Source organism: Podarcis filfolensis (assembly GCF_964270895.1).
Source record: "Podarcis filfolensis genome assembly, chromosome: 2".
Taxonomy (NCBI): domain Eukaryota; kingdom Metazoa; phylum Chordata; class Lepidosauria; order Squamata; family Lacertidae; genus Podarcis; species Podarcis filfolensis.
This window is the reverse complement of record NC_139605.1, coordinates 62,164,123-62,186,520: the sequence shown is the minus strand read 5'-3', so window position 1 is coordinate 62,186,520 and position 22,398 is coordinate 62,164,123. Positions and strand designations below refer to the sequence as shown.

At 43.5% G+C, this 22,398-nt stretch overlaps 2 protein-coding genes across 2 annotated transcripts in view; one reads left to right on the top strand and one right to left on the bottom strand.

Annotated features, from left to right (window-relative positions):
• Positions 1-2,185, top strand: part of TCOF1 (treacle ribosome biogenesis factor 1) — a 42,495-nt gene extending 40,310 nt beyond the window's left edge. The window contains exon 18 of the mRNA XM_083603982.1: positions 276-2,185. The gene's annotated coding sequence lies outside the window, so the exon portion shown is untranslated. The remainder of the gene's footprint in view (positions 1-275) is intronic.
• CD74 (CD74 molecule) lies at positions 1,123-20,634 on the bottom strand. Its single transcript, XM_083603991.1, has 9 exons — positions 20,345-20,634; positions 14,867-15,042; positions 13,549-13,625; positions 11,855-11,917; positions 9,615-9,710; positions 8,810-8,879; positions 4,861-5,052; positions 3,268-3,353; positions 1,123-2,525 (listed from the first exon to the last, which is right to left on the bottom strand). Exons 1-8 carry the CDS (start codon positions 20,407-20,409, stop codon positions 3,277-3,279), a joined length of 816 nt encoding a protein of 271 aa, XP_083460117.1. The 5' UTR covers positions 20,410-20,634; the 3' UTR covers positions 1,123-2,525; positions 3,268-3,276.
• Positions 20,635-22,398: the final 1,764 nt, after the last annotated feature.

The following is a 22,398-nucleotide window of genomic DNA, read 5'->3' as shown; positions in this document are numbered from 1 at the left end:
TCTTCAAGTACCTTGAGTTCTTTATTCTTTTTTCCTCCTCTGCAAAAGTCAAATAGCTCTAGGGTGGAGCTGGGTCATTGGTGTTTTCTGGTGGTTGGTAGCAGTGATAGTACCTCATTAACACAAGGGTGAGAAAAGATGCTTGTGATGCATTTGAAAAATTATTTTCCTACTCATTGACAAATCTGTCATTGGCAGAATTTCCCTCCTTTGCAGTAGTTTTTATTTTAATTTTAAATATGTTCTTTCTTTCTCTCTCTCTCCCTTTCATGTAGTGGCTTAAAGCACGAAGTAAAGAATAAAAATATGCTGGGAGCATTCAAGGGAAAGAAACTGTTTGTTTATATTTTTAAAGAAAAGAAAATGGGAATGTCAAAGACTTGATTCCAGTATTTATAACTATTTTTAACTGTGACTTTTAGAGCTAAGCATTGCTAACAGTTGATCTGGCTATTTGCTTGGGAATAAGACATGCCCCAATTGCTTGGCCAATGGAGAAGATGCAGCTACTGTTAACTGACGGAATGTGAGGAAGACAAACACCTTTGATTATTCAATCCTGAATCCAGCAATTACTTTTACGGCTATCTCTACTTCCTCCTTCACCCCATCCCAACCCTTAAGAGTTATATTTTTTAAAGGAAAAGATCGCCTCCCCCTCTTTTCATACTACATTAAAGGAAGAAGTTTTATGTCTCTGCAATGTCCATCCAGGAATTGTGTTCAATATGTACAAAACCCTGTTGATTCTAGGTTGGCTTTTTCTCTTGTACTTTTCTCTCCCTCTCTTTCTTTTTTTAAATAATAGCATACAATAAAACCATAGTAACTGGGAAAAGCACATGTGTGTTATTTGGAAACTGAAAATGTGTAAATCTCTTGGCTGCAGCTAAACAGTTCTGAAGGATTTGGTCTGCTGCACACAGCTGTCATGTTGTGTTGAACAGGCTCATGTCTTTGTGGTTTGTTTGTTTTGTTCTTAAAGAGAGCCAAGCTTCCAGCCCTCGTGGTTTTCACAGGAAGGTTTATGGAAATGTATGTTCTGTTTCTCTCCCTTTGGTTGTTAACCAGTTAATTGGAGTCTTCTCTCAGTCATCCACCTCAATGGACAAGAGCCCCGTATTAGTAGGTTATCTTTTATTTTATTTTTAACTTTACAAAGACTTACAGTTCAAATCATCTTTGAGTTCACTAATAAAGCAATGATCATATATTCAAAGGGTATAATTAGTATGTCATAAGCGTGGGTGCTCGTCTATCATCTATCACTAATACATATCCACTCTGCTGGCTTGCTTGTGTAATTGAAGAAACATTCACTTATATTTGCTTTGGATGCGGGAGAAGCCTGTTCTTTGCCCAGATAGATTTATATAGCCTTACCTACAATTCCAGTATTCTCTTGCTAGAAACTCTACTAAAGCAAGTTCTAGGGCTATGCTAGCAAATGCAAAGGGTACACAACCAACTCCATAGGGTACAGCATTTGGGGTTTCAGGATTCACAACTATATTTAAACCTTACATAAGGTAATGCCTCCATTCCTCTAGACCATCAGGACCCTGATTCCCATCAGCCCCAGCCAGCATGACTCAGGATGACAGCAGTTCATATCCATATATGTAAAGAACACTCGATAATTTCCCTTTAAAGAAGCAGCACAAACTCAGGGCAAAAAGAAGAAACGGGCTAAGAGGAAGGCACATTTGGCAAACCCTCACCGTGATCAACTCCTGCCTGGAAACCTATGTCCTCACTGTGGAAGGACATGTGGATCCAGAATTGGTCTCCACAGTCACTTACGGACTCACTGTTAAGACTGTGTTCATGGAAGGCAACCTTACTTGGCTATGAGTGATCACCAAAGAAGAAAGATGCAAAGAACAAATAAATGAAGGGTTCAGTAGAAATCTTCTACCTCTTGTAAGACTTATCTAAAATCAGGAGGAGTCCAGTGGGGAAAGAGTAAAGTGAATTAAACATAGAGTAATAAACCTTTGAAGAATATATTTGGAAAACAATTTTATATTCTCCCCCCCCACCCCCATTTGAGGGAAACAGACATTTCATTGCAGAAGATGTGCTTACTGTCTCAGAATCCTATTGTTATTCACATACATTCAGTAAATGTTCCCCTATTCATGGAGCCTGATTAGCCACAAGAATCACTGCAGGGTTTATTCAGGGGGAAAAAAGATCCTCTCTGCATGAGCTGAATAATTGAGGAAAACATCACCCTTTCTTGCTTGAAGCATTTTGCTGCTAAAGCTGTGGTTGTACAAGGGTTACTTCTCTAAAAAGGTAATTCAGGGCTCAGCTCAGCAAGCTATTATATTTAATCAACCTACTTTTCCCTCCTCCATTAAGGATAATGCTTAAGCCTAGGAATTTTAGAAGTGGTTGCGGCTAACATAATTCAGGAAATCAATACAGAAGCAAAAAACGAGAGCAAACTGGAGAAGATAAGCTGGGCTTCTTGAGCTGATGCAGCTGGTGCTACTGCCTGCCTTGTTTGCTTGGCATTCCTGAAGAAAGAAGAGAAATGAGAAAGGTGTGTCAAGCCCCAGAAATGTTTCCTAGTAATACAGAGGCAGAAATTGATGGAAAGTACACAAAAAGCCAACCCCCACAGAACTTGTGTTGTTCTGCCCCTTAAAGTTAATGGTGCCTTTAACTGTTAGGCCTTGAGGTGGGGAGGTATCCTAATTTGGCTTGTATACCTATCGTTTTCCACACGCACCCCCCCCCCCACAAAACCCACTCTGCCTTCGACACCTAGAGAATATCTGTATTTCAGGCTTTAAAAAAAGATAGGCAGAGGCTGGATGTGCCACTATCTGCACATAGAAGGCCTTGCCAACCGCAGGAACTGTGTGGCCCATTCAATCTGTACAGACTGTTTAAAAAAGGCACCTACATTTAAAAACAAAGTACTTGGCTTGCTCTCTTGTGTATGTAGCTGAGAACACCAGCACCGAAATGAAAGGTGCCTTCAAGGTGAACTCCTAGGCTCTCCTGAACTAAGCCAGCTACTTTCAGGGAGGATAAGGTGATCAATGGCTCCTGCCATGATGACTGTATGCTCCCTCCAGGATCAGAGGCACCATGCCTCTGATTTGCCAGTCACTGGGAACAACAGAGAGAGTGCTATGATCCTCATCTCCTGCTTGTGGGTTCCCTATGGACATCAGGTTGGCCACTATGGGGGTAAAACAATGGTGGGCTTAGACAGGTCTTTGGTTTGAGCCAGCAAAATCCTTAAGTTACCTCAATCATTTAGTCACTGAAGCTCAGCTGAGAAGCTGTCACATTCTCAGTATCACCAGCTGTCACGTTCACCAGTTGCCCTTTTCCTGGAAAAGGGAGGAAGAGAGAGAGAGATTAGCACTTTCCAATGCCCTAAGATATCCTCTTGTTTCCACATCACCTTTAGGATGCTTCCTACCAGTTTGTGCTATCTCATGTTCAGCCAGCAGCACAATCGTTTGTTTTTCATCTATCTTATTATTATTTTTTAGTAATACACAAAATTATTAACATTTGGGCATATTATTTTCCACTGCCTGTAGAGAGAAAGGTCATTTGAAATCTGACAAATGGGCACTGACCGATTTGTATCTTTGGTCCATTCAACGACGCAAAGTTGTGTACTTATTGGCAGGTAGGTATATATTGGTTTTATGATTTTTGAGAGGCACCATCCCTCTGAATGCAAGTTGAGTGGAATCACCATTAGGGAGATTGCTGTTCTACTCAGATTCTACTTAGGCATCTGGTTGGCCACTCTGAGAACAGGGTGCTGGGCTAGATCTGCCATTGGCCTCATCCAGCACAGTTCTTATTATGTTCTTACGATTTAAGTTTTTTTCTGCATAGGCTGTGACTAATTCCAATATTTTTTTCTGGTTTTTTTTCATTTGACTAATTCCAAGTTTTGTTTTGTTTCTTGAGAATGTGTTAGATTGGCATAATGATAATGACACAAATGAAGATGTTGGGTTTTCTGAGATTTTTATGCGCTGTAAGGTCATAATGTTTTAAATGATTTGCCATGGCTGTTGCATTTGCTTGTTACATTTGGAAAAAGCTTACTCAGGGGCAGATATCAGGGGGAAACCTCCTTAACTGTTCACAACAGTCTTCCCACTTTCTTGATGTGGGTGGTGGTGGTGGTGGTGGTAAGAGAATGACATAAGTTCAGTCATCAAGCAGGACTAAGTGCAACCAACAAGGCTATTTTTTCACATCAAGTTGCCTCGTAATATTGACCAAACACCATCCCCATAGTGAAGCCACAAGGAACATAAGACACATACATGCAGAAATCAAAGTGGGTTTATCTTCCAAGTAAGGAAAAACAATGTGAATTTGGAAGCAACAAGTATTGGCTCCACAACCAGATGCCCCAAATCCTGCCACCAAAGTATTTTGTGCAAAATTGCTCTAACTTCACTGCCTATGTAATAAGAGCTTCTCACGAAAGGATGGCATGGTGGATGTGTAAAGTAGTCAATGTGGTTCACACACAGTTGTGACTCTTGGGAATCGCAGCACCCCAGCCCACCCTGCCTATATCTCCAAAAAAACTCCACTGCCTGACTTCATCTCTTCTATTTAGAAAAAGGAAAGAACACTGCTACAGCTGTAACAATGGCTGTTGCAGTGCAAACACTTGGGCTGTGTTTAGGACTCAATTCCAGGTCGGGGTGGGGGGGGGGGAGAGACTCATTAGCTCCTAGGACTTGGGCCATTAAGATGTTGCTCCCTAACTCTAGACAATCCAGTTTATTCAAGAATATAAAGGACATCTGCTTGCTTATTAACTCCTTTCCCCCTTGATAGGAAACAGAAGCTCTTTACCAGTGCAGTCCAGTGGCCCACGGACTTTAGTAGTGCCCTCAACCATGGTGCCATTTTTGTAGACGCACCAGCAAAAGCCAGTGCTACCATGGCATTGCTTAGGCAGATAGTCGCCATTTTCATCACACTTGGCACAGAATCTTCCCAGGTGGACACCCCGACCACATTCTTCTGTCTGGCACTTGGTTTTCACTTTAAACAAAACAAAAACAGAAACTTCAGTGTGCACAGTTGACTGCCAGCTGCTAGCACTGCCCTTTGATGCAACTGTTAACTACAACTGAACAGCTCCCTTGCCTTGCTTGAGACATATGGCTAAGTTCAGAGGTAAAGCTTTCCCTGCACCACAGCACTTCAGGTGGTAAGTTGGCACCAAATACTTGAATGCTCCCCGCTTATAGAAAAATAGCACAGCTGGAAGCATTCCCCAGCTCCACAGAAGCAGCTTTGAAACTGAAAGTCCAGGAGAAACAATCCTTTTTGGTTTGGCTGAATGTATCAACTGCCTCCTAATATGAGAAGAGGCTGTTTCATTGTGGCTGCACCATGGGAAAGTAAAGGGGGGATGTGAGGAAAGAATTGCTTTTTGTAACAATATGCCCGTTTAATTAGGACAGCTATTTTATTGGGATGGCTCCCAGGGAACCCATTTAGCCTAATGAGAGCAAATGCTAATGAGTACTGCTTAATGGAGGCAGTATTAATATAAATTCTGCTAATGGGAATGTGTCCGACCACTGCTGAGTGGCTAATTGGTATGAAAATCTCGGCTGCGGGCTTTTATTTCAGAAACAGCTGAAATCACAGAAGGAGGGATCATTCTTTTTTTAAGCATTGCATTGGTGCCCAAATTTGGGACAGGAAAGTGGTTGGCCATGTCGGTGTCCAAATTCAAGACTGTGTGTCACTAATAAGGCTCTCCCTCTCTCTGTGTGTGACTGTTAAAATTGTTTCAGTAGGGTTTCCTTTTTCATATATATATATATATATATATATATATATATATATATATATATATTTGAAGTGGGCCTTAATTCAAACAACAGGTCTTCTTTCATCATGGGTGCATCATTTAGCTTAGATAATTGCAGTTTCAAATGAATTGCTCTTTGCCAATCACTCTTCCCAGGGGCAGACCGTGTTTTGCTTCTGCTGTGATGAGCGAAAAGAGGCTTTTTAAAAACCGGTGGTTCTATAACATGAAGACCTCGTTCATTGAATTGCAAGTCAGCAGAGAGTTCCCCTTTTGCAGCCACCGTTTCCTTTGAAGAGACGGCAAGTGGCTTTGGGCTCAAGCTGTTCTCTACATCGAGCATATTTGAGTAGTAAAATGGTCAGTATCACAACATGTCGAAACAGGTTTTTCACATCTTCTGCCAAGGAAGACATTCATTTTTTGCTGTTTTCATTATTAGGTCCCTCAGTGTAGAACAGCAGCCAAGGCAATGCAGAATTTGTTTAAAACGTAACAAACAACTGTACAGGATAAAGATGTTCCATACCTAGACAACCGGTACAGAAGTTGTTGGAAGGCCTCTCTGAAATCCAGAGCTGCAGTGCTACTGTTGAGAGTGCCCTACTCTTGGCCCCACGAGTTTTCAACTGAGATAAAGAAGGAAACCTCACCCCAAAAAACCAAGGTCTGCACAGCAGATCTCTTACGGCACAGAAGCTAGTAGACTGGGCAATGTTCCTGCAGGTAGACCATCCATATGGAAGCCAGCAGCTAAACAAGGCCCAGAAGCTAATGGAGGGAGCTAATGGAGGTGAGCCAACAGAAGTCAAATATGTTTCCATGTTTTGAGTACAAGGCAAAGTTAAGCACTTTTAAGTTGCGCTGATTATAAGGAAAGAGACATATGCCGCAATCCTATACACACTCACCTGGCAATAAGTCTGACTGAGCATCCTGGGAGTTACTTCTGAAGAGGCATATACAGGATTATCGTATTAAGCACATTCCCAACTCTTCCAGTCACAAGATTCATACTGGAAGGGACTTGGAGAGCACATGGCAGCTCACTGGCGACCCGGTGCTGTTCATGCATGCCCTTCTTTGTGGCATCCACAGGATGCCATCTTCATCAAAACGCCATTCCGTGATCTCATCCACCCTCTGGAAACAGTGGATATGGCTCAAATATCAACTGGATGCGGCACAGAAGTTGCACATGTGAACAGTGCCAAGTGCACAGTAAACAGCCCTGTGGAATCACTCTTCAAGTGCTTAGGTCTGCCGCTGAAAATAAGTGGTCCTGGCCAAGGAATTGCACCCAGGTGGGCAACCCTTTCTGGCAGTACCTTTCAGCAGCCTCCTTCAGCAGCTACGTTCTGAAAAACGTTGTAGGGCTAAACCTTTGTGCCTTGCGTAGAAAGGCCAAGAAATAGTGGATGAACTGCAGCTGGAAGTGAGAATACTGGGCTTGGGTGGTCTTTGTGCTAAGGGTGAGCAATCTTTCCCCCCCCCCCAGCCTAAAGCTTGCCAGGTTAATTGGAGCTACAAGGCTTTCCCCAACTAATTACTAGATTTACACTTGCAAATGAACCCCAGCTGGGAGAGCATTGCCTGTGAGTGGCTCTCACACCCTGGCTTGCTTGAGGCTAGTGGGGCTGTGCATTGGGCTGGATCCAACCAACTGTGGGAGTTCTCAGGTTAATGCAAATTTGCTGCTTCCCTCCCATCATTTCAGCCCCCTGTGCCCCTGGAAAGCTGAATGAGATGTAGGATGGGGAAGTGCAGGTGAAGAGGGAAGCCTGCAGAAATTGCAGGTGCCCCCTTGTATGAGAGGAAGTGCCTTCCACTCACATCCTTCAGATCCAAACCAATGCAAGGGACTTGGAGCCGCCGGCACAAAGAGCAACACTGTGTTGAGTTCTCCTCCACAAGCACACCTGTAACAGTTTCTAGCCACTTCGTGTCGTGATGTCTTCATGCTGTGCATTACAGTGGTACCTTGGTTTACGAACTTAATCCTTTCCAGAAGTCTGTTCTTAAACCAAGGCGTGCTTTCCCATAGCAGCAGGGGACTCAATTTACAAATGGAACACACTCAACAGGAAACGAAACATATTCTGCTTCCAAGGCAAACTAAAACACCTACGGTACTTCCAGGTTTGCAGCGTTCCAAGTTGTTCATAAACTAAGCTGTTCTTAAACCAAGGTACTTCTAAGTTGGGGCTGTGTGGAAACACATGATGATGTATCACTGGTTAAGTAATGCTCTGCGTTCAGGCCCAGCGCAGGCAATTGCCCAGGACAGGCACTGGCCAAGGACCCCAGAGGCCCAGAAGGGGCCCCCCCATCTGGCCCAATCCTGTTGTGCTGCCTTGCCACCTTCTTCACTGGACCTCTGGAAAGCCATTTTAATGGTGGATGGGTGGCTGTGCTTCTTTTGAAGGGGAGCCAAGCTCCGCTCCTATCCATGATGACTATCTGCCATTTTTAATTTACCCACAATATAAGGTGCCCCAGACCATACATCTATGAAACCACCCACAACTGGTGGAGTTGTCGTTACCATGAAAGAAAAAGAAAGGGCACAGCTGCATTGGGAGGGTGTTTGGGGGGGCATGGGTGGCACCATGTTCCGGGCTCCATAAATTCTGGTGCCAGTCCTGTCCATGTTCCAAAATAAAGAGGGAGACCTCCACACAGGGCTATCATTTTCAGCAGCAGCTCAACGTCCTGTATAATATCTCCTTCCACCCCCAAGTCATCAGCATACATTAACATTAGTCTTCTGGCATGCATAAGTCCTTTCAGTCCCTCCTACAGAAATGTACTGTTTCTATTACATTGGGATTTTGTTTCACATGATTTCCTGCATCTCTTTAGGATCTGAAGCTGCAGCAAAATGGCATGTTTTCTGTTGTGTTGTGATTTGAGCCCTTCAGCAAATTTGCATCCATCACCCTTAGAATTCCTTTCAGTGCTACAGTCCTTGCATACCTTGTTCAGCTGGAATCTCATTCTTGGCCATTTGGAAGAGCAGCCACTTGTGCATCCAGGTTTCAAAAGACTGCAAGAGATCAAATGCAGTTAATAAAAGGCATCCCTATCCACAAATAAAGAAATGTAAGTTAACCACTGTCTAATTGCCAAATGACAAGAAGAGAAGTCCACCATATGTTTCACTGCTGGGTGGACGCCACTGTACACTGCGGGAAAGGGCTTTGATATAGTTTAGCCAATTTTAACTACACTAATAAACCTGAGGTTTTGTTGGCATAATTAACAGAGGTCCAGCGCTGCGGTCCCTTCACGGAAGAACTCCCTGCTGCCAGTTCCCAAACATAATTCCTAGAATCTCAGGCATTTAGCAAGTTTAACTGAGGCCTATTTAAATCCCACACATGAACAACGCAAAACACTAGATAGCAGTCAAGAGCAAACTAGGAAGCATTGCAAGTGACAATGGATACTTGTATTGTACTCTCTTCCTGAGCACAAGAGAAGGACTAGGATCCCTTCCAAAGTCTTAGATTCCAACAGGAATAAGTCCCAAGGCAAAGAAAATTAACAGGATAGAGAGCTTCTAGAGCATGAGACTCTTAATCTCAGGGCCATGGGTTCGAGCCTCACATTGGGCGAAATATTCCTGCATTGCAGGGGGCTGGACTAGGCAATCCTCATGGTCCCTTCCAACTCTATGATCTGTTAAATGAGATATTGCCTATCCATTGTGACACCATGTTCTCTTCAGGACGGGGGTGGGGTGGGGGGAAAGGATTCTGTGAAAGATGGCAGCACCTACCTTCCAGTCCTCAAAATCCAAGCGGTTCTTCAGAGTATTCATATTTTCCATGAAGCTCTTTTTCAGTTCAGGAAATTTTATGAGAGGGTTTGATTGCTGCAGGGAGGAACATGTTAACAAATGTTATGTAAGGAAAGTAAGACTGCTGGAGGCCCAGAAAGAGATCACCTAGCAAAGCAAGACTATGCTCAAAGGATTGGGTCAGGACTGGCGGCATGTGAAATACCAACTCCATCTCATGAATTCAACCAGATGCAGTGATGGTGAGGTCCAGCCAGAGAGCATGGCAGCAGACCCATTTGTAGGAGTTGAGTCACCAGCACAATCTTCTAAGGCAGGCAAAAGGTACAGGTGGGAGGGATTGCTGAACTATCTCTGCCCCCCCCATCCTAAAGCTGCCTCCCTTGACTGCTCCTCCCTGCCTTGAAGAGCTCAAAGTTTGGATGCAATTCCTTTTAAGAGGAAAACAGCCACAGCAGAATGATTTCAAAGGGAACATACAAATGGAGAGAAAGGCTCCTCTCCCTAGCTTTTCCGCTGGCATCGATTTTGCATATTCTGGTGGCTGTTTGGGAACAGTTAAATTTGTTTTTAGTTTATTTTCAATCATTGATTGTATTTTTGGGTTTAATTATTTTTGGGTTATAGTGTTTTGCTGCCAATTTCCTAAATACCTTGGGTTTCTTTGGGACATTGGGCAGGGCATGGGTTTGGGGAGGAAAATACGAAGAAACAAGCAAGCAACTGCATCCAGTGAGAAGCTGAAATAAAAAGAAAAGCCTTTGCTTTCCCTAAAATTTAATGATAATTAGTCACAGCATGCACCACAAACTCTCACTGTCTGAATGTTTATCTAAACTCCCTATTATCTAATCCATCTTTGTCCACATAGCCCCATATTACGAGTATGCCAATTTATGTAAGTTTCTCATTTAACAGATGCTTGCCATGCTGCCCTCCAAGGTCATTTGGTGTCATGGACTGGCAGGATGATGGGGATTCTGATGAGGGGTGTAGCTGGGGCTGGGACACAACAGGGCAAGCAGGGAATGAGGAAGGAAGTACTCACAGAGTGACGGGGGGTGGCAAGGAGCCAGAGTTGCAGGGCCCCTGTCTCCATGAACATGGTGGGCTCTGAGGCGTAGGGGGCAGCAGGAGGGGCACTCTAGGAGGCTGAGGCAGGCAAGGACCCACAGCCCAGCTCACTAGCTGGCCAGGTGGGGCTCGCTAGCTCTGGGAGGAGGGTGTGATTCCTCAGCTGGAATAGGCTTGGAACAGGTGAGGGTCTCATGCCTCATCAAGCCCAGGTGCTGCAATCAGCATACAGAGTATAAAAGGGAAGCAGAGCTGAGGTGTTTTGTCTGCTCAACTGCCCATATTCATTGACTTGGATGTTCCTGGACCTCTTGCGGGACAGTGCTTTGGGTTTGGCTCTGGACTGTATCCTGACTGCTGGACTTGACTATTTGGATTAACCCTGGACTGCGTTTCCTGATCTTTGGACTTTGTATGGATTGACCCTTGGGCTTTGAACTTGGCATACTGACTTGCTGCCAGGTAGGCCAGGGGTTCAGGACACTTGGGAGTTTTAATTGGTGCAGTAGTGCCTTCTTTGGGTGCAGGAAAGTTTCCAAAGTGTATATGTAGTTCAGTACCTGTGCGTTATTCATGGTAAATGTTATGGCACTTAGGCTACAGTCCTTGGATCTAAAGAGGTATAGGCACATGGGAAAGAAAGGCATAGGTTGCTGCAATTGTGCCTTGCTGCTTTTCATGCTGAAGAAATAACCATTCAGTCTAGTAGTACCAACTGGTGCACTAAAAGCAATGAAACCCATGTCCACCCTTCCCTCATTTAGATCCCTGCATAAATATCCCCAATCCTTCCCGAGAACACAAACACACCTGTCAGATACTGTGGTTGGAAAACAAATAATAGGTTAGTGATTTTTATGAACATAAAGAATAGCTTGTTCTGTGCTATGAGTTGCAGCCAACAAAGTTGTGCCTGTGCATCCTCTACCTCCCTCTTCAAATCTGCCCCAGTGGGTTGGGTGGCCCACAGGAAGAGGAGTGCTAGAAGGTGTTCCATTGAGCAAGTGGAAGTTATTGGGCTAACAGGATGACTTCGTGGGATTCAGCCCTAGGCCTCCAGCGGTTGAGTCTGTAGCTGCAAACTTGAGTACTCTCCATCTAAGACAAGCAAAACTGTTTCACAAGCAAGGTGACGAGGCTCTTACCATGAGCAGACGTTTGATCTGGTCTTCAGTGCTATTGGTCAGCTTCATTTTATCCTCTGGAGACTGTAGAAGAGACGACAACAAAGAATTTAATTTTTTAAATAGATCTAGGGTACCAGAGTCTGTTAGTGAATGGTAGAAATTAATAAACGGTAGTATTTAGATAATATGAAGGGAAATGCAAGCTGCAGAACTGTGCCAGACATGGGTTAGCTTATGCAAACCAGTCTGCTTGGGCCAGCTAAGTGCAGAGTCATTGAGAAACAATGGGGAGTCGGGTGCTGGGCCATTTAGGACAACTGGCAATGCACAAAGCCATCCTTCCCCCTGCCCATGCCCCAGGAGTGGACAAAGACAGGAGATTTGGGAGATTACCAAGGTGATCAGGGCATGATATCACAGGAAAAATTGTCCTTTTGAAATCTAAAGGTGTTCTGGGAACAAGGAAAAAGTAGGAATGGGTGGCATTGGATGGAGGAGGCTGCACCAAGATACCAGGAACCATGACTGCCTGGGCGTAGCCAGGATTTATGTTATGGGGGCAGGCTTCATGTTGGGGGGGCAGAACTGAGCTATCTGTGACACGATTGGTCAGTTAAGTATTGTTATTTACTTACTTGATTGGGATGGTAGCTGCCCCCCACCCCCTTGGCTATGCCCATGCATGACTGACTGCTGCTTTGAACCCCGAAGCTATGAGAGAGGCAATGAGAAACACTCTTGGGGTGTCCTGTTCTACACCCCCAATTGAAGACTCCAGGTGTAAATATGTGTACAATAAACCTTATTTCTTAAAGACGCTAGCCTCCACTGTGCCACGATTTTCCCAACAAAAACACAGCCCTGGGTGAGCACCTAGAACACCCCTGGAATCTTGGCATAGATTGGGGTTGGCATGCAACATTTGTCACACTATGAAGCTGCTCCTTGCCCAATCCCACAGAGCAGACTACACAAAGGGCTCTTCCCTGTCCTTCACACGCTGCAACAGATACAGTGGACTTACTTACACCCAGGTCTCTTTGAACTCAATGTGAAAATGTAGTTGCAACTTTTTTTGTGATCCGGATCTCATTTAAGTATCGTTAAAGGGAAACAATATGGAATGAACTTAAATTGGGATCCAAACCATTAGTATGAACTTCCTCCCAAGGGTTCTGGGGTGTCCCAAAAACAGCTTTGGGAGCATTCCCTGGTTGCCGCCACCTCTAGGGAACGTTGACAAGAAGGCTAATTCCCTGGCAAACCATTCCTACATACTGCAAAGTGACCAAATAAGAACTGAGAACAGAGCTGACCTAATAGGCTGTCAGCTTCACTCATGTCACATTGACTCATGTCGAGCCAACTCACTCTCCCTGCTCTGTTTCAAATGGAATCTCTCTGCACAGCTTAATTTGAGGCAGGACCTGTCAGTCTCAAGACCCTAACGTTTATTTCTAACACTGGTATAAGGTCTAGGTGCTGGGAGCATTGCATACTAGCCAGGAGGGGTTGTTTTTGTATTGGCAGACTGGCTGGAAAGGAAAGGCCCCAGAAGACAGAACGAATGTCTTCCCCCTCATCCATAGCTGTCCCCTGCAAACTTGGATCCATACCGGGCAAGTTGTATGGATGAAAAGGAGAGGTTCCGAGGCAGTAGGCAACCCTAACACCTCCCCGCCATGTACTAGTTAAGCAATTGTCATCTTTACCTCTTCATCTGGGTCCCTCATGACCATAGGCATAATGTTGGCCATTGCCATTCTCTTCTGGTTAACTGCCTTGGGAGCTGCAGGAGAAAAGAGTGGTGCAATTAAACATGTAGGAAGATTTTTATTGTTATTTTTAAAAAAGTGGTCTCCCCCAAGGATATTCCTCTTATACAGATGAGTCAAACATACAAGAGTACAAATTACCGTATTTTTTGCTCTATAAGACTCACTTTTTCCCTCCCAAAAAGTAAGGGGAAATGTGTGTGCGTCTTATGGAGCGAACACATGCTGCACAGCTATCCCAGAAGCCAGAATAGCAAAAGGGATCGCTGCGCAGTGATCCCTCTTGCTGTTCTGGCTTCTGAGATTCAGAATATTTTTTTTTTTTTTTTGTTTTCCTCCTCCAAAAATTAGGTGCATCTTATGGTCTGGTGCGTCTTATAGAGCGAAAAATACGGTATATTGCACAGAGAGTTCATGACTTCAATCAAGATGTCTGAGCTGGACTCAAAAGTGGAAACTTAGACTTGTTCCCCCCCCCAGTAGTAGACGCCCCCCCCCCCAATCTCATATTAGAAACTGCTTTCCAAACTCTACCCCTAGGAGGGAAATCCCTCAAAACTGTCCAAAAGCTCAGATAGCTTTTTTAAAAAAGGATGATTCAAACTAATGGAGGACACCATGCTGCCACCAAACTATAGCCCTTCACATATCCAAATATATTATGAAGGGCTCTTGCACAACTGACAACACTAACCTACTCATCCATGCTAACTACAGGGTGCACAACCTTGCTCAAGTTGTACCGTGTCGGACTTCAGGGGCAGAATGCTTCTTTTTGTGTTTTTATTAATTATAAATGGATATAAACTGTTAATGTACAATATGTAACAGTCATGAAAGCAACCCAAGAGCAGAATATAAACTGCAGCTATAAAACTCACAATAAGCATGACTAAACCTGATCAGAACAGGGTGACTGCTCCCCAGATTAAAATGTCAGCATTCTGAATCTGTAGATCCACTAGACCTTCCTTTCTTTGGGAGGAGGGGTGGGATATAAATTTAATAAATAAAGTAAACTATCATCTGGTCTGTCTATGCAAGCAGACAAGAGATGGCTATCAGGATTCAAGTGCATAAACAGCTGACAGACCCAGACTCAGTCCCTTCAGCTCTGATTTGCACAATTAACACAAAAAAATGAGAAATGTTTTAAGAATTAAGAATGCTTGCAAATATACCATGGTTAAACTTAAAGGTTAGACAGTGTCGGAGTGGGGGAGAGGGCAGGAAGAGGAAGAAGGAAGCTACTAACCATGAGGGAGATTGCTGGCCAGCGACTGCAGTTTCAGCTCAGTGGCAGTCTTGGTTACTTTGGAAATCTGGGTGTTGTGCTGATACACAAAGTAGCCAGTCACTGCCTGGCCCGCGATAAGCAAGGCTATCAGGATGGAAAAGGCAGCATAGGCAGGTTTACGGCTGGAAGAACCCCTGCAAGGTACAAAAGAGGCATGTCAGTTTGTCCAATCAGTGGTCCAGATGTCCAGGTTGAGAGCTTATTTTCTTAGAACAGGTTTAGATTCACCTGTATGCAAATTACCAAGGCACGGAATATCTCTGGCTTGTAACACAAACAGAATGCTTTGACTTGGTTAACGAAGGGCTAAATTAGGTGAAATGGTTTTATTAAAAGTTTATTTAATATCCAGCCAATCCAGCTCACCCCTTACATGGAGGAGCTCAATGCAAGTAAGTCAGGAGGCACACTGAAGCTGCTATGAGCCTCATTGATTTTTTGATGACTGCTACTTACCCCATTAGTATGATTTTACTAATGGGGTAAGTAGCAGTTTGGGTGGGGTGGGGGAAGTTCATTGGGGAAATAGTGAAAGGGGAAAGCAGTGGCGTAGCGTGGGGGGTGCAGGGGGGGCCGGCCGCACCGGGTGCAACATCTGGGGGTTAGGTGGTGCAAATTACTTGCCTTGCCCCGGGTGCTGACAACCCACGCTACGCCACTGGGGGAAAGGGATAATTATTTTCCATATGCTGTGCTTCCATATTGGATGTCTCTCTCGATGTCCCCTTTCCCCTCCCCACAGCTACATTTTAAATAGATGAAGATACATTTAGGCATGTCTATTGTAATGTGAAGTTTGACCTTCAGTTACATCAATAATTCTCCCTGTATTTATTAGGGCTGCCACCAGATTAAAGATACCTTGACAGTTGATCAATCATAGGCGTTTTATTCAGTCGAGTAAATTCGCATTAATCTGCACATGAATAAAGCAAGTTTAACACACACAACAAAGTGTTCTCTCTTTCAAATGGTGAATGCATGTGTTATGTGCGGCAGACACCCCCTGAGAAATACTCATTTCTGTGATTAAAAGGAGAATGATGCCCTTTTTTAAAAAAAGAAAAAGGTTTATTTGCTTTAAAATAAAACACAAATGCAGATAATTCCATCTGAATTCTCATATAACCATAAACACAAACACAGTTAAATATAAATCAATCATTTGCAACATTTCAGATAAATAACATTTTGAAAATATGTTCTAGTGCCAAGAATCAACAAATGTTTAATAGTTCTAAATATGTTTGTTATGCTTCTCTTCTACCTTCTTTTATATAACGAGCAAGCTTTGCAATACAGTGGTACCTCGGGTTAAGTACATAATTTGTTCCGGAGGTCCGTTCTTAACCTGAAACTTTTCTTAACCTGAAGCACCATTTTAGCTGATGGGGCCTCCGGCTGCCACCGTGCTGCCGGAGCACAATTTCTGTTCTCATCCTGAAGCAAAGTTCTTAACCCGAGGTAATATTTCTGACTTAGCGGAGTCTGTAACCTGAAGTGTATGTAACCTGAAGCGTATGTAACCCGAGGTACCACTGTAATGGCATATTAATCTCTTCTAAACTACTGCCTGTCACACACATTGTTTTGTGACTACTTTTATTAAAAACAATTAACTTTTAGAAAGAGTACTCAATCACTCACAGCAGCTTATTATTCTATCAGAAGAATTATAATTCTACTAAACATTGAAGTCCTATTATTTATGTCCCCTGTCATGTACATTCAAGACTTAAAAACCCTAGCTAAATTCATCTGCTTTAAATGTTCTGGATCTGATTCAGAGAGGAATGTAATGCTTGTTGCTTAAAAAAAAAAATCCATCTCCAGTACAGTTTAGCTCCATGTAAATCATCCTGTAGGACAAAAAGGTTGCTATAATGTTTAAGTATGGATATTAACTTTCTGAACACCCTTCTCCCTAGTAACAAGTGACATCATCATATCTCTGTTATTTGATTGGCTTTGGCTGTTCGGTAATTCCCCAAAATGGTCACTGTTGTTAAAAAATCATTATTCACCAAATAAAAATGAAAAGACAAGAAACCTAAGAACATGACATGCATTTCTTAGCGTGCCTCCATTTTGTAGGTGTGGTGCAAGGGTTAGAGAGGTTGGCTTGCATGTGAAAACCCAGGTTCAAATCAAGCTTACTAGGCGCTTTTTTCAGCTCTTTAACCCAGACAACTTTATGGGGCTGTTATGATGCTAAAATGTTGTATTTTAGAGTTTCTTGAGGGAAACAAGTAACACAGTAACTGCATGTGTAGGAAAAGGGAAAGCAGTTGCATTCCATTTCCTCCTCCCTCAGAAGTAAAGTAGCTTTTCGGGGCAGGGGGGGAAGGGGGGGAAGGAACAGATCCCCACACCCAAAAAATACTTAGTGGTGGCTAAGAAAACCAGGATTTTGTTTTTTGTTTTAATAGAAGAGATGTTTGGATTGGCTATTTAATACAGTGGTACCTTGGGTTACATACGCTTCAGGTTACAGACTCCGCTAACCCAGAAATAGTACCTCGAGTTAAGAACTTTGCTTCAGGATGAGAACAGAAATTGTGCTCTGGCGGCACGGCGGCAGCAGGAGGCCCCATTAGCCAAAGTGGTGCTTCAGGTTAAGAACAGTTTCAGGTTAAGAACGGATCTCCGGAACGAATTAAGTACTGAACCCGAGGTACCACTGTATTAGCAATGGGACTGAATATTATGCTAAACAGAAATTCTTATTCCTATTTGCAGAATACATGGTGCTTACAAAAATCTAAATTGAATCATGAAATACAGTGCAAGGGGGGGCTGTTTTATATTAATACTCTCAATAATCAATATTATTTTTAAAACAGTTCCCAATCATTTACAGCACCTGCTTAATCCACCAGAAGGTACAGTGTGATGCAGCAACAAACAAGCAAGCAAGCAAACACAAACAAACAAACCCTAAAGGTGGCATCAACAGAAGTGAAGAGTCATCATCACGGGAAGTCATAGTCCAGCTCTATTCTGCCTTGGTCAGACCACACAAGAAATACTGTGTCCAGTTCTGTGCGCCACAACTTAAGATGGATATCGCACAGTGCTATTTTTCTAAAAAAAGAGTTGGTGGAACTCACCATGAACGCCTCCCTTGTTCTCTTACAACGGCAATGATGCCCACCTGAGAGGTGCCAGAACTCAAAAAAAGCCCTGGATATTGACAAGCTAGAACATGAGGAGGGTAACCAAGATAATAAATGGGTCTGGAACGAAGCCTTATGAGGAATGGTTGAGGGGGCTGAGTATGTTAAGCCTGGTAAAAAAAAGTGACGATTGAGAGGAGATTACCTTCTTCAAATAAAGGGTTGTCCTATGGAAGATGGAGCAAGCTTGTTTTCTCCTGTTCTGGAGGCTAGGACCCAAACAATGGCTTCAAGTTACAAGAAAGAAGATTTTTACTAAATACCAGGAAGAACTTTCTAGCAGTAAGAGCTGCTTGATAGTGGAAAGGCCTCTCTTGGGACATGGGGGGCAGCAGGCTTAATGTTGAGGGAGGGAAGAACCTCAGTTAGTGAAGTATTTTGTACTGATTTACTTGATTTAGGGCGGCAGCTGCCCATCCCTGCCCCCTCTTGGCTACGCCCATGCCCTGGGAGGCTGTGGACTCTCCTTCCTTGGAGTTTTTCAAGCAGCGGTTGGATGCATAGCTGTCAACCTTTCCCTTTTCTTGCGAGGAATCCTATTCGGAATAAGGGAATTTCCCTTAAAAAAGGGAAAACGTTGACAGCTATGGTTGAATGACCAGCTATCAGGCATTATTTAGTTGAGATTCCTGCATTACAGGGGTTGGTACCTCGGGGTACCTTTCAACTGATGGGGTAACATTCTCTGATTCTATAATTCTATGAAACAGTGAAGTTCCAACAGTTATACTCTGTCATGTAAATTCAAGTCTAGACAGCCCAAGCGGAAGTTACTCGCTTTAAATGTGATCTGATTCATAAGCAGAATATAATGCTTGTTGCTTTAAAAATAAAAACCCATCTCCAGTATAGTTTAACTCCATATAACTCAACATGCGGGACAGAAAGTCTGTTATAATGTTAAAGTATGGATATTAATTTTCTGAACACCTTTCTCCCTAGCAACAAGTGACATCACCATGTCTCTATTATCTGATTGGCTTTGGCTGTTTGGTTTGGCAGGGACTGCCTCTTGCCAGCGTCGCAGCAGTGTAATTCCCCGAAATGGTCACTGTTGTTAAGAAATCATTATTCGCCATGTATTAATAAAAAGACAAGAAACCTGAAAGCATGACATACAAAATGGAGGCACACTAAGAAAAGTAAGTGTGGTGCAAGGGCTAGAGAGGTTAGTTTGCATATAGAAATCCAGGCTCAAATCCTTACTAAACAATCAAGCTCACACTCTGATTTTTTTACTTTCCATTTCCTCCTCCCTCAAAAGTAAAATAGCCTTTCCCGCAGGATAAAAAGGTAAGAAAGAAAGAACACATCCTCTCCCCTCAAATGCTTAGTGGTGGCTGGTAAATACAAAAGTTCCAAAGAATTGTTATAAAATATAGGGCTGAGACTATATAAAACACACCAATCGCCCCTTATTTGGAGAGGTGCAGGCAAGAATAAAAGTTAAAGAGCATCAATTGCACCAAACTTTTCCTTTCAGTTATGAAAAACAGCCCAGGTATGAGACAACACTAACTGTGGCAGAACTAACTGTAGCAAAGATCTGCAATTCAGCATGAGGAGAAATATAAAGTAGCTTTGTTCGAACCTCGCTGGGTTGCAAACAAGCAGGAGTCATTTCTGCAACGCAATCCTATTCCCAAGTCTCACTGTGTACAAAGGGGCTTACTCCCAGGTAAATGCGTACAGGTTTGCAGCTTCAGTTAATTCCGCCACCACCCAACTTACGCTACCAAATATTTTTCTGTTTTAGCCTTTCATTTTAGAGGGATAGAAAGCTGAGTGCTATACCTTACCATCACTTTCTGCCCACATAGTTGGGACCTGCTGGCAGTTACACAGAAAGTACGCACAGATACTACCTCTTAGCCTGATACAACATCATGAGCAACACAAGGTGCCACACTACCACCATCAAAAAGAAAAGAAAAGAAAAGAAAGATGCAAAATGTCTAAGACCAGTCCAGTTATTTTAGTACCTGAGAAAGAAAATCCTGCAAACACCTTCCCACCTCCCCAGCGATAAAAATATAATACACATTAAATACCTTTCAATATGATGCCTTTTCATGATATTTAAAACCTACTGATTGAGGCAGCTGCCGCACTTTGCCTAATGGTGGGGCTGGCACTGCCAGGCTGCCTTTCTAGGGGGCAGAGAGTTTACAGTGGGAAACCTTGATGCTTATTTACCCCATACAAATTATTAAAAGTGCAAGGTAGTGGGGGGAAAGAACACACATGCAATCCTATGTACCTTTCTGGCACTGGAGCAGAGCCAGTGTATGTATTGGGGAGAAGGTTGTTCCTGTCATCTTCCATGGTGCTGTCTCTTTTGATGTTCTTCTTAGTGGCAGCAAATTAAGATGTTCTGCCTGGGACCAGCAAGAGCTCTATAAAGGCTGCTGCGCTCCTCAGAAGCTTCTAGAAGCACAGAAATGGGAAGTGAAAGTTGCAGGACGTAAAAAATTGGAAAACCCCTTCAAGTCCTTCCTCCACCCCCACCAGTACCAACACACAGGTCGTAAGCAAATTATCCCAGCTTTAACTTTTTAAAAAATCTCATTGGCTACTCAGATGACATCACCGGTTGTCAGGCAGAGTTCTTCAGCTTTTTGTGCTACCACATAGACTGTGCGTTTTGAGAACACTGTAACGTAGCTCATGGCTCTCACGGCAGTTTATTCAAATAAAGTAACTTTTTGTTCTTTAGAGAGAGATTTTACTTCAGATTGGGCTTTGGAGGGGAGATTTGGAAAGTGCATGTGATGAATCTTTAACATACTGGTGCATATTTATGAGGCAATATGCCACAATATAGTAAGTTGTGATGAACAATACTGTTTTTATGCGGGGATGTGAAACCTAGATTAAAATCTTCCCTGAAACAGTGAGACGCAAGGAGCGAAGATCATATACTACCAACTTTTATTAACTCATTTGCAACCAAACAAGAACAAAAACCACCACCTAAATTTAAAAGACCACAGCCTAGAATTCCCAGTTCCAGCACTCAATAGCAGGACCTGTGTCATCACCCAATGAGAGACAGAGAACAAATGAAGGTCCCCAGTTTTTGTTCTCTCATAGGTGGAAAGAGTGAGTGGGCTTCGGGAATGTACCAGCCAGTCCCAATGTAAATGTCAAGTTTAGACTAAAGAAAAAAGACTGCAGAGATTGGGTATTTTTGTGTTAACCATCTTCCTAGACAGTGGTGCCATATATTGAATTCAGTATAACCAAGGGCATGATAAAGGGTCCAGAGGGTTAACCAGGTCAGCCTGTTGCAACAAATTCCTATGGCACATTACGCTTTAATGCAATAGGGCCAGCTTTGTCAAATGTATTAAGTGTTGTCCTCAGTCAGCATATTCCAATGAAGAAAAATGGGGGCAGTATTGTAAAGTTGGGCCAGCATTGCAAGAGAGATGCAGTGTCCAATGCTAACAAAGCCTGTTGAAAACATGTTAAGATCCAAACCATTTTCCTTTCCCCCAAGTGATACCAGCACTAGGGAGTACAGACCCTCCAAGTGTCCCTATTTTCTAGGGACATCCTGATTTAGAGAAGCTGTCCTGGTTTCTGATTTGATCCCAGAATGTCACGCTTTTACTTAGGTTGCCTCTATTTTCATCACATAAATGTTGGAGGGTATGGAGTTATTCAGCCCCTGAGCCATCTGAAGGCAATCCTGTATAGGAAAGTTTTTTTAAAAACATTTAATGTTCTGTTATGTTTTTATGTATGTTGGAAGGTGCCCAGAGTAGCAGGGACAACCCAGTAAGATGTGTGGGGTATAAATAGTAAAATTATCATTATGGAATGGGACGTCCCTGTTTTCATCAGAGAAATGTTGGAGGCTATGGGAGTAAGTGCCATGAACTGGCAGGAGTTCAGGGAGGAGGAAGAGGATCCTGGCTGGGATTGCGGCTGGGACTGGGTCACACGGGGGGGGGGGGGTGTAAGCTGGGGGTGGGAAAGGAGAGGTTGGTGTAGGAAGTACTCATGGGGTAACACAGGATGACAAAGGGACGGGGCCCAGTGAACAGGAAGTCAAACAGCGGGACCCCTTGCCAGAGGAACCCCGGCCCCCATGAACATGGTGGGTCTTGAGGCATAATGATCAGCAGGCAGGGCACTCCAGGAAGCAGAGGCAGGCCAGGGCCTATAGACCAGTTCACTAGCTGGCCAGGTGGGGCCTGGATCACAAGGAGGCTTGTGATTCCTCAACTGGAGCAAGCTGAGAGCAGGTGAGGATGAAGCCCAGATGCTACAACCAGCAGGCACATTATAAGAAGACAGCAGAGCTTA